The following is a 12413-nucleotide window of genomic DNA, read 5'->3' on the forward strand; positions in this document are numbered from 1 at the left end:
TCTTTCATTTATTCGTTATCATTTTGCTGATAACACCTTGTTATCATTCTTTACTTGTCATTATCTGCTATAAAGTGCTTATCATTTTTCAAACTGCATATACTGTAGTCGATTATTGAAATATATATTCTATATTTTCAGGTAAATATTCTTAATGCGGCCGCAGCGAGGTATCGTCGAATACGCAGAAACACTCGAAAATCTGATCTCATATTCTACGAGAGGTCCCCAAATTATTGTGACGTCAACCCGCGCGTCGACTCAATTGGAACTTCCGGTCGACTTTGTAATAAAACCAGTTCCGGTGTGAATAATTGTCAGACACTGTGTTGTGGGCGTGGCTACAACACTCTCCGAGTCAAGCGTACGGAGAGGTGTGACTGTAAATTTCACTGGTGTTGTTACGTCGTGTGTAAAGCATGTTCCTACAACGAATGGGTGACGGTCTGTAAATGAAACACGTGACTCTGACTTTTGTATACCTAACGAGATTTTTGTTTACAAATGTGGAATTTCTTCATCCATCGCAATAACATGTGTCATAACGTTGTAATGTGACAAAACTGATGACGAACGTCCGTGGAGGAGATGGCTTTGTCTTACGTCACAGGAGTATGTGTTATATGAAAAGTTATCTGCCTTACGTCACAGGATCAGGTGTTATATATAACGTTACCTGTATTACGTCACAGGAGTATGTGTTATATATAACGTTACCTGTATTACGTCACAGTAGTATGTGTTATATAAAACGCTACCTGTCTTACGTCACAGGATCAGGTGTTATATACAAGTTACCTGTCTTTCGTCACAGGATCATGTTTATATGCCTTACGTCACGGGATTGTGTGTTAAATAAAAAGTGAACTGCCTTCCGTCTCAGGACTATATATGTGTAATATATATAAAGCAGCTGTCTGACGTCATGGGATTATGTGTTATACATTGTATATAAAAGCACCTGCCGGATGCGAAATCCAATGTACCAAAAAACCAGTGAAACACCACTGGACCAAGTATACTATAGTTGGATGACAACATGCTTGAATGTATGTGACGTCACTAATCTACTTCACATTCATCACCAATAATATCATGTAATGGGAGGGAAAAGGACACACCCACTTTGAGTGGTTTTTGGACGTCGTTACCATCTGTCTGACATAGACATTGCAGCATTAACTACCAATGTCAAGGACATTGATTATCAATGACATGGACATCAACTACCAGTGTTAAGGAAATGAACTACTGATGTCAAGGACATTAACTACCAATATCAAGGTCATTAACTACCAATGTCAAGGTCATTAACTACCAATATCAAGGACATTGATTACCAATGGCATGGACATCAACTACCAATGACAAGGAAATGAACTACTGATGCCAAGGTCATTATCTACCAATGTCAAGGTCATTAACTACCAATGGCAAGGTCATTAACTACCAATGGCAAGGACATCAACTACCAATGTAAAGGTCATTAACTACCGATGGCAAGGACATCAACTACCAATGGCAAGGTCATTAACTACCAATGCCAAGGACATTAATTAACAATGTCAAGGACATCAACTACCAATGTCAAGGTCATTAATTACCAATGTCAAGGACATCAATAAACAATGTCAAGTACACCAATCAATAATGCAAAAGACGAATATGTGAATATCCGATAGCATTAGGTAAAATACTTCATGTACCTTGACTTGGACAAGCAGTTATTGTCCCAAATACAGACTAAGTGACTTCCATTACGTGCACGCGACACAAAGATGTCAATACTACGTCACGTGATAAGAACTGATCATTCCAGGAAGTTAGTCTAAACATGGGAGATAACTCTTAATTATAGTCAAAAGACAATTTATACCAATACAGCATGACAAGATTGTACATTTTAATGTCTATTTAATTTTATAATAAGTATATTGTTTGTCTTCTTGATGTGTTACTGACGTTTTATCGGAAATGTAATTATGTATCGTCATGGAGTGAAATGATCCAGCCATCCTACTGTATGTTTATTCGTTTGAGAAATGTTTTGTTGAAGTTTCATTGTGTCTCTTTAGTCTGTGCCACAGAGTCAGGATACAGTGTCGTTGTGTGGTATAGTGCCTCTGACTAGGACGACAAGACATTTTAATGTTATCACTAACACATACTGTCCATGTGCATTGTCCCCTAGACTAGCACCCTGTCTCTAGAATATTGAAATTACAAATAAAATTGACCTTTATGATTTTAATCTCTAGGATATGTCTGATTCTAGATTCCTAATTTTCAAACTAAGGGGAGATAATCTAGTATTCGAATTTAGCTGAGTAATTTTTAACAAAAAAACTTAGGGGCTGGTGGTCAGTCTACTCGTCCCATTGAAGTATCATATAAGAAGGACTACCGATTTTGGCGTATGTTGTATAAATGTTATGTCCAACTGTAAAAAATGTAAATTATGATCGGACTCAATCATTTGCTGTTATCTGATTGGACGATACCGGCTTCAATTTCTGTGATGTACCTAAAACTAGATTCTTTTTTATAATTTTCAAGTCAATCTATTCATTTCACAGAACATTACGACTCTGACATATTTTGATTCGTAAATGAATTGTCATAAAATCAATGAATCGTTAGACGCCGTCTGAATTTATGATGTCTGTCAGACTGTTGTCAATTTTCCTTACCTTTATGATCAAGCAAAGGGGAGAACCGAATCAAATCTTCTTATCTATATTACTGTGGTCAACCAGTTAGTTAGAGAGTTCTAGTTTGTGTAACCCTGGTAAATACTAGCAGCAATATACGGCTCGGTTAGACAGACCTTCTCTTTAGCTCGATCGGTTGAGCATAAGACTAGTAAGCCAGGGGTCCCGGGTTCGATCCCTAGCGGAGGCGGTGGTTTAAATTTATATAATTCCTGCGCTCTGTTACATTTGTAAAGTGAACTCTCTACTATTGAAGGAAGGGAAGCAACTCCAAGAGAAAAAATAAAGAGACAAAGGGAGAGTACTCTAAATCGTTATTTATTAAAAGACCAGCGACTCATCATCCCGTGCGTGTTAGAAGTCCATATACATTCGCTCAAAGATATATGTCTCAATTCAGTACAAATATCACATTGCTGGAGTTAGGTCCTAGGTTTAAGGGCGATGTTTTTTTGTCAAAAGTCAACTAGTCGAGTCTTCAGTATATGACATCATGTTTGCCAAAAAGTACAACTAAACGCGTACTTCTCGAACCCACTTTATATCATGTATACACAGTATTGCGACGGACATTGTGGTTTTGTAACAAAATTCTAGATACCGAAGTTCTTACGTTTTGTAAATATATTTTGTTGTTGAATTCCGTCTCTGTACTATTCTAGACTGACTTGAATGTTTCACAATTATTGCACCTTATACGTATACCTGAAATATTGTTTGATACAGGATGTTGATCACTGTGTTTTTTGAAAGATGCTTGAATGATTAAAAATTGTCTTTTTCCCCGTTGTTGATAGATTTATTTGTTGTTGTGTGTGTGTGTGTTTTCTTTGTTTTGTTTTTGTTTTTGTTTTTTTTTGGGGGGGGGGGGGGGGGGGTTCTTAAGTATCTTTCAGAAACGATAAAAATGGTATTAAGAAGCCTAACACAATATAAAAAGATGCATCTTAATTATTCGAACTCCGAACCCTCAGTTTGCTAAGCGGTGGTTCTACAATATGAATGCGGACTTAAGCAAAGTACATGTATGGAGTTTATTTAGTCAGTCTTGTAAATGCTAGATTAAAATAATTTATCAACTAAGTTGTTTTTCAATTTGTGGTCGAGTGGTTAATGTGTCCCGACACTTTATCAATAGCCCTCGTGAGTTCGAAACCTATTAGGGTCAGTTGCCAGGTACTGACCATAGGCCGGTGGTTTTTCTCCGGGTACTCCGGCTTTCCTCTACCTCCTAAACCTGGCATATCCTCAAATGACCCTGGCTGTTAAATGGGACGTTAAACAAAATAAACCAAACCAAAACCTGTTTAATTTAATAAGGAAGTTTGTAGGCCGAGAAAAAAACGTTTTTCCTGGTACGGAAATATTCACAAAAATAATTCTTACTCATAATCGATGAAACGGGAGCAAATACAAACAAGAAATATGTATTTGTATGGAGACCCTTGGAAAAGTACAAGGTAAAATGAAACCAGGGGTTCCGAAAGAGTAAGCGTTTTCTGGTACATCGACGACACCCGTCACACAAATCAGAGTTAAGTCACATTCTCAAACTGAGAACTTGGGTGATGACAACGGAACCAACAGGGATATCAGAATATCCGTCTGGCTTACTACCGCAAAAGGAAATCAGTTACTTATCTTACTACAAAGTTACTCTACAGAAGAAACTGATAGCATCTAGAGCAAATTATTGGTGATTGTAAGAAGCTACATGTCGAAACAAACATTTTGGTATATTACATGACATTTTTTGTGCAAATCTTAAGGTATTTATTCGTGTTTGAAATTCAACACTATTCTATAAAGCAAATGGAATTGTTCGGGAAAGTACAGTCGGTGGGGAAATATCACCTTAAATCTCGGGCTGTCGCTGTATGCGACCACGAGACAAGACGACAAAATGACAATACGACAACACGACATTATCGTTTACAACCACCATAACGCAATGTAAACATATTACAATCCTTGTCTTCACAGGACTCGTCCGTCTACTTTAGATATGTAATTTCATCATAACAGTCACGCCATGTATACTTAATAATCATCCCTCCATGTAGATATCGCGTTACCGTTATGATATAAATACAAATCATCAACACAATACGTGTATCAGCAACTTTCAATACAAATCAAGAGTAAGATATACACAGCTCAGTTAAAACAGGAACCAAAAACACCATACAGCAGTTTCGTCCTTCGAGGACTCGTCAGTGATGTTAGGGACATCATACAGCTGTTTCATCATTCTAGGTCTCGTCAGTGATGTTAGGGACATCGTACAGCTGTTTCGTCCTTCTAGGACTCGTCAGTGATGTTAGGGACATCATACAACTGTTACATCCTCCTAGGACTCGTCAGTGATGTTAGGGACATTATGCAGCTGTTTCGTCCTTCTAGGACTCGTCATTGATGATAAGGACCTCAAGATTTGATACGTAAGAGGCCATATTCTTGCATCTGAATACCTAGAGGCTATGTTACCATGATAGGACATCACATCAAGGTCAGATCAAAGACCATTTCGAGTTATGGGGTTAATGAGGGTTAGAATTCGTAATTGGCCCTGATTGAAACAATAGGCCAGAGATGACAAGTAGATCACGATGACACAATGATAGCCACCAGAATGCCAAAATTGGCACCAATCCTTCAATGATAACATAAATATGAAAAGTTCTGCATTGTTGCAGTTCTTCCTAATATCGATAGCTGTTAGGGGAGTTACTTCTCTCTGTAAGAGTGACCTCCCCTATCACAGGTACCCGCCTCGTCTGTCGCCACACATAATGCACCATACACACGTGGCCAAAATAAAAACAATTTTTCACTTCCTCTTCTTAGGCCTATTAACAAAGTCTCACTGAACACATTTAATTGATATTGTCGGAATGTGTTATTTTCGAAAGTTTTTTGGTTATAGTAATTTGATCGTACGTTTGACAACCAAGATCGCTGTGAGTTGTGTTACTAACTGGGTATAACGAAGGGAGTAACAACGATACAGCTCTAATCCAACGGTAGATTTTTTAAGTCGGAGACATTTGTCGCTCCTCGGATATGTGTAGGGTCTGTACTAATTCCAATCGGAACTCCTCGTCATTTTCGTCGAAACTAGATAAGGCGATGTGTTCCGATTGTACTAATTCGTGCCAAACGACTCGATGCAATGGATGTGACTGTTAACTGTATGCCTTCGGGAAGCGAACTGTGCAACTACGCATTTTAACCTGTGATCAAATCTGATGCAGTAGCACCATTCGTTTAAGGACAGGAAAAGCGATTGAGCAAACATTTTGGAAAACAATTCAAGCATTTTATTAAAATGTCCTTCTTTTCCCATTTGGTATTCTTGGTCAAACTGGGGAGAACCTAGAGGATCTATTAGGTTAAATATACATAGGTTACTAATACTACTAATAGCATTTTAGGGATATGCATGGGGCCGCGATAGCTCAGTCGGTCAGAGCGTTGGCCCACGTAACCTCAGGTGAAGATATATGGTACGAAGTCCATCGCTCTATATTTACCATTGTATGGCACTGCCACTATATAACCCTACCAATTCAGTTGCGAGTTCACCAACTTATGACTGCCAACTGAAATTTGAATTTGAAAATTTCAAAAAAAAAACCGCACGACAAATAAAAAATCGCAGATGGTAAATATAAGCATTGAACGGCTTTCAGTTGGCATTCATAGTCAATATGAATGCCAACTGAAAGCCGTTCAATGCTTAAAAAGCCGTGACGGTTTGTATTTCTCAGGAAGTTGAGAAACTATCCGGTCTGCTGGTTGTGCCCTTTTGGAAAGACACTTTACCGTTATTGCCCTGGATGCCATCCGACGGGTCTCCCGAAAATTGTTCAGTGAGGTAGCCACCAGCTACTACAAGGAGACAAAAATGTTTTAGTGATATATGCTACACCAGGTCATTTTTTCAGGTCAAATTTAGCTCAAGACATTTTGTCCATGTGTGACGTTTTTTTATGTTGGCATATGGATCCATCGTGTGCGAGAATGATGACGTCACACCAATCAAATTCCATGTGAGGTGTCAGAGAAGGCCGATATACGTGAAGATTCTAGGCGTTGTTTGAAATACTTTTCGGTGAAATATTATTTTGTTGGCGATGCTGCAGCACTCTATATCATATAAATTGTAAAATAGTTCTGGATTAACACGAAAGTAACTAAAATGCTCTCAGATCGGTCCTCGGAAATGTCCACCACAATTGGCTAGCCACAGCTACATACCTGTGAAATAGAAGTAGCGGAAGATCTTGCTGTTAAAGTGGAAATTTACGCGGGGGGGGGGGGGGGGGGGGGGGGGGGGGATTAACCCTACACGGAGTCCTTCTGATCGCGAAAATTTCCCCCATGCGTATTATTTTGATATCGATTTGCATAATCTCGAACTACAAACGAAGGTGGATCGATCGCGAATATTACCGCAACGCGTATAGTTTACATATCTAAATCGCGAAATTAACAACCCGCGAAAATAACCACGCTTACAGTATCATAGTGTGGACAGTTCTCTCTTAGTATCAGCCTTCAAGGGGCCGCGGTGGCCGAGTAGTTAGGTGTCCCGACACTTTAACACTAGCCCTCCACCTCTGGGTTGCGAGTTCGAAACCTAAGTGGGGCAGTTGCCAGGTACTGACTGTAGGCCGGTGGTTCCACCTCCAAACCTGACACGTCCTTAAATGACCCTGGCTGTTAATAGGATGTTAAGCAAAAACAAACCAAAAACAAACCAAAATCTGCCTTCACGTTTAAGTTTCAATTGCTGTATAAAGAAATGTATTTATTGTTTAAAAGCTTTTTTTCCTCGTCCAGTGTGAATATATGGCTATTAACCGAGGTCATGGATTAGCGTGTAAACTGACATGGAGACATCTATGCGTGCTAAGTAGGCTCCGATTGAAGCTTACTGGACATGGTATTAATGCTACAATATAGATTGTCTGGAGGTGGCAGAGATCTCCATCGACACGGTGATCAATACGTTCGTGATGTTCTGACATCAAAACTAAAGGCATTAAATCAAAGACATAGAATCAAAAACCGCTCTCGCTGATTTTCATTATTTAAACGATATCGACATGCCTTGATTTCTGAGTGTTATTCGTTAAAATAGATACGTTTATATCTCAATGATTTTCTGTGTGTTTTAAAATCACTTCCCATGGCGAAATAGGTATTGTACAAAAGAGTATGAATTAATGATACGGTGGACATAAAATAAAATCTATCATACAGCTGTTTTATCTTTCTAAGTCTCGTCAGTGATGCTAGGGGCAATCTATGTTGAGGTAGCCAACATGTATTTATGTAGTGGAAATTGGTCGATTATTAAACTTCAGGGATCTCTGTGCCTGATCAATACACTCGATACAGATCGTGTCTCATATCTCAGGTCACAAACCCCAAGGTTTTTCCTTGTTCAGATTGGATAAGAAATGGTCACGTGCAGGTATATTATATCATATTAACACTATGTTGTTTCTAAATTCAGAACAAATCAGGAGAGTACTTGTATGAACCTCGGAGTACAACACACACTACACGTTTATATTTAACTTATAAACAACCCAAAAATAATTACGATGATATATTTTCCCAAGAGGCTGCTTTGTGACATTCTAATAAAGGCATTCATTTGTTATAATGTTTTCATTTTTGGACTTTTTCTTTTAAGAAACTCAACAAATTTGATTATAAGACTTTTTGCTCTATTGTCTAATTTTAAGATAATTATATTCACATCAGGCATTATCAAATTACTGGTAATTATATACAAATGTTATATAAAATTAAGACCCTTTGATTTCGGTTAATATTGTGTTATATCAACCCGGTAGAAAAATACTGACATCGAGCATCACGCTTAAATAATATTTTTCTGCCAGTTTGTTATAACACAATATCACCATCACCAAAGGTCAATACAATTGGTTTTTGTTTTCAAATATATTCGTAGACATAAATCTATGTCAAATTTTGAACACTATGAACTATTCTATAACGATTTGGAGAGGGCAATTAAGGGCATGGATGATATGTGTTTTCGATTATAGTAAATCATGTTGACGTTGTAAAGAAATAAAACTAGCACTCGGCGTGGTCGAGCTTTTGTATCTCGGCGTGGTCAAGCCATTTGCAATTTATTCTAGAACTAGTCTTCATATTTTAACAAACGTTAAAAAAATTTCACATTGGTAACCCAATGGTAGCGTCGTTCAAAAATATAAGTGAGAGTTCGAGCTTGTACATTGAAGTATAGTTATAGGGGCCGCGGTGGCCGAGTGGTTAACGTGTCCCGACACTTTATCACTAGCCCTCCTCCTCTGGGTTGCGAGTTCGAAACCCAAGTGGGACAGTTGCCAGGTACTGACCGTAGGCCGGTGGTTTTTCTCCGGGTACTCCGGCTTTCCTCCACCTCCAAAACCTGGCACGTCCTTAAATGACCCTGGCTGTTAATAGGACGTTAAACAAACCTACATGTATATTTTCGAAGGGTGATAATATCATTATCATAGCCAATAAACATCTGATTTGTACACTATTATATATCCCGATATTCAGTATTAATGAACTTGTTCCGGGTAACTGCTCCATAAAAATTGATGTATATAATTACCATAACATCAATATGTTTTATGGATTCATGACGGAAGTCCTCACCTAACCATAACTAATGTATCAAACTTCAATAAACAGCAAGTCTAGAGCCGATATAGAACGACAAACATCTCTAAAGACACACGATATCGAGAAGAGGGGATCTGGAGTCAACACGACTATATCACGAGGGGCTCCGTAGTCAATAAGAGGGGTTCCGGAGTCAATAGGACTACGTCACGAGGGTTTTCCGGAGTCATAACACAAGGAGCTCCGGAGTCAGCAAGACTGTGAACGAGGGGTTCCAGAGTCAACGGGACTACGTTACGACTACGCCGTACAACATCCGACTATCGACTACCCGTACTGAGCCTCGTCTCAAGAATAGGTTGGCGACAGATTAATCAAAGGGAAAAAATTACGAATAATGTTTGTGGTTCATAGATTAAAGAAAATATTATTACTACTTAATAGTGCTAGAAAGTGAACTAAGATAGTACCAATCCCCTAAGATTCCAATACTCAGACGTGGCCTGCGGTCATCCATTATTATGTTGTCATAATATAGATATGTTTATTTTCAACCCACGCATATCAAATACGTAGATCAGTTTAAATCAATGGATGTTTTTTATGTTAACACACACTACATACAATCATAAGCTGCAGGTGTTTCGAGGCCAAGTCATGGTACGATGATATAAGGTTATAAAAGGTTTACATGTAAGTATTGTGTGTAACCTGATTTCTCAGCATATAAGTAGTGATGGGCCGTGTGGCTTAAAGTTTTAAAAATGAATGAATGAATGAATGAATGAATGAATGAATGAATGAATGAATGAATGAATGAATAATAGAATGAATGAATGAACGAGTCATAACAAATTGCCTCCACTCGTCATGTGTTACGATGTTATATATCATTTTTTTAAGAAAATGTGTCATTGACCCGAATGTTTGAATTTCCTGTGGTAATTGTACCGCGTTGAATATTATTTTCATGTTATTCCATTCAAATTATTGCTGTCAAAATCATATATATTATCTTTGTTGAAAGAAATACCTCGTACACTAGGCACCTACTTGTAAGGGAAAGGAAAAAAGGGGAAACAACTCAAATTTCAAATGCGGCACCGCAAACCTGAATGCTTGTACATGGTATGTAACCGTTATACAGAGACGAAATTAAAAGAAAAAAAAAATTTCTTTCATTTTTTTTTTTTTTCCATTTCAACAATTTTATGATATTTTAACACCAAAATCGAACATATGGTGATCATATCTATAAAATGCGAAACTGCGGCGATTTCAATTTTGACACTCGGTTACCATGGATGTAAAGCAAAGAACGACGCAGTGTCCATGTTTTAAGACAATCATGCATGTAACTTTTTGTTGAAAATATCTGTTTGTTTTTTATAAGTTATTCTAATGTTAATGCAAATATTTTGTAATCTCCGAGTCGAAACTCACTTATCTTACGGAGAAATCAATTTGAAAGCTTTACTTATAATCGGATATAAATGAGTTATGTGATAAATAGAACATTGCACTCGTGACTATGTTATATGATAATTATTAAACTCGTTCAATAAATTCCAAATGACGTAGTCACCCATGTAAGATCCTTTCTGTCTTTATGTTAGAATATGCAATTCCAAACTGTATATCAATTGAATTGATATAATTAATTGAACATTTCCGTTAGACTGAGGTTAGTAAGTGCTCGTTATTAAATTCCATATAGAATGCGCTACATATTACCGCGTTTAAAATCTATGAAATATTTTAATAGAATGTACTTATTAACCGCTAAATCAATTAATGCTGTTTACTGTAATGCAACCTGTGTTTTCAAAGGTTATATAATCCGAATCGAACAGGATGATTAGCTTATTTACATTCCCACGCCTAACCGTAAAAGAAAAATAGTTTCAATAGAAAATAAACTACATATAAAAATCTCTAAAAGACTCATTAATGGTAACGGTGTGTGCTCTCTCTCCCGTGACGGAAGTTTTTCATGCTTTTTTTCTCTCCTGCAACGAAGGCTTTCAAATAATGACCACAGAAACAGCTATCATAAAATCAAAAACTAACAAAAAATATATCTATATCTGTGTAAGCCTTGTCAAAAAGTGTCATAACACACTTATGATGATTGTAATCAAAATTAATTATATTGGCGTTATTGTGTGTCAAATCTAATTAATTTCAAAACTGAGTATGCGACCGACGTGGAAAGCGGGTCTCTATCAGATAATTGGAGGAACTGCAGAAACACGTGTGTAATACCTAAACCCCTTAAGATCCCGAAATCATGATGTCGCTGGCTGACTGTGTTGTCAATATTGACTTTTGTATTGTTTATATCAATCATACGTCAACACTTATACTCATTCCAGTTTAAAGCGCTTTGTCCCAAAACAGAATTTATGTTGAAAAATTAATTTAAATGCTAGCAGAAAAGACACACAAGTAATTACCATTCAAATCAGAATGAGTTAGAAACAAATAAATATTACCGGTAAATCACTCAGAGTTCGAAACACAGCCAAAGATAACACATCACCAGTCTCGTTAGAATACTTCTACATCAACTGTAATGATGACCGAGAAATCATTAATACCATTATATTACTATTTAATACGGGGTTTATGAAATATATATTTGCCGGTACAGATTTACAGATGTAATGGAATAAAAGTAATGATTTATTTACGACCTCGTACACACAACACCAAAGTGTACATTGTACGTTGTTGCTAACTGGTCATTGGTTGTGGTATACCAAAGTCTATTACTGGTCGTTTGTCTGATGAGGGTGACAGTGTAGTCTTTGAAACGTCATACTCAAATCCTACACTGGTTGTGGTATACCAAAGTCTATTACTGGTCGTTTGTCTGATGAGGGTGACAGTGTAGTCTTTGAAACGTCATACTCAAATCATACTCTGGTTGAGATATACCAAAGTCTATTACTGGTCATTTGTCTGATGAGGGTGACAGTGTAGTCACCGAAACGTCACGCGCAAATCATACACTGGTGAACTTGTGATATACCAAAGTCT

At 37.5% G+C, this 12413-nt stretch overlaps 1 protein-coding gene across 4 annotated transcripts in view; it reads left to right on the forward strand.

The window, feature by feature from the left end:
- Positions 1-3500, forward strand: part of LOC117317723 (protein Wnt-10a-like) — a 52557-nt gene extending 49057 nt beyond the window's left edge. For all 4 annotated transcript variants that reach the window (XM_033872624.1, XM_033872622.1, XM_033872625.1 and 1 more), the window contains exon 6: positions 142-3500. In XM_033872624.1, coding sequence (XP_033728515.1) covers positions 142-456 — 315 coding nt within the window. In that variant the 3' untranslated portion in view covers positions 457-3500. The remainder of the gene's footprint in view (positions 1-141) is intronic.
- Positions 3501-12413: the final 8913 nt, after the last annotated feature.

Source organism: Pecten maximus, chromosome 19 (genome assembly GCF_902652985.1).
Source record: "Pecten maximus chromosome 19, xPecMax1.1, whole genome shotgun sequence".
NCBI lineage: Eukaryota > Metazoa > Mollusca > Bivalvia > Pectinida > Pectinidae > Pecten > Pecten maximus.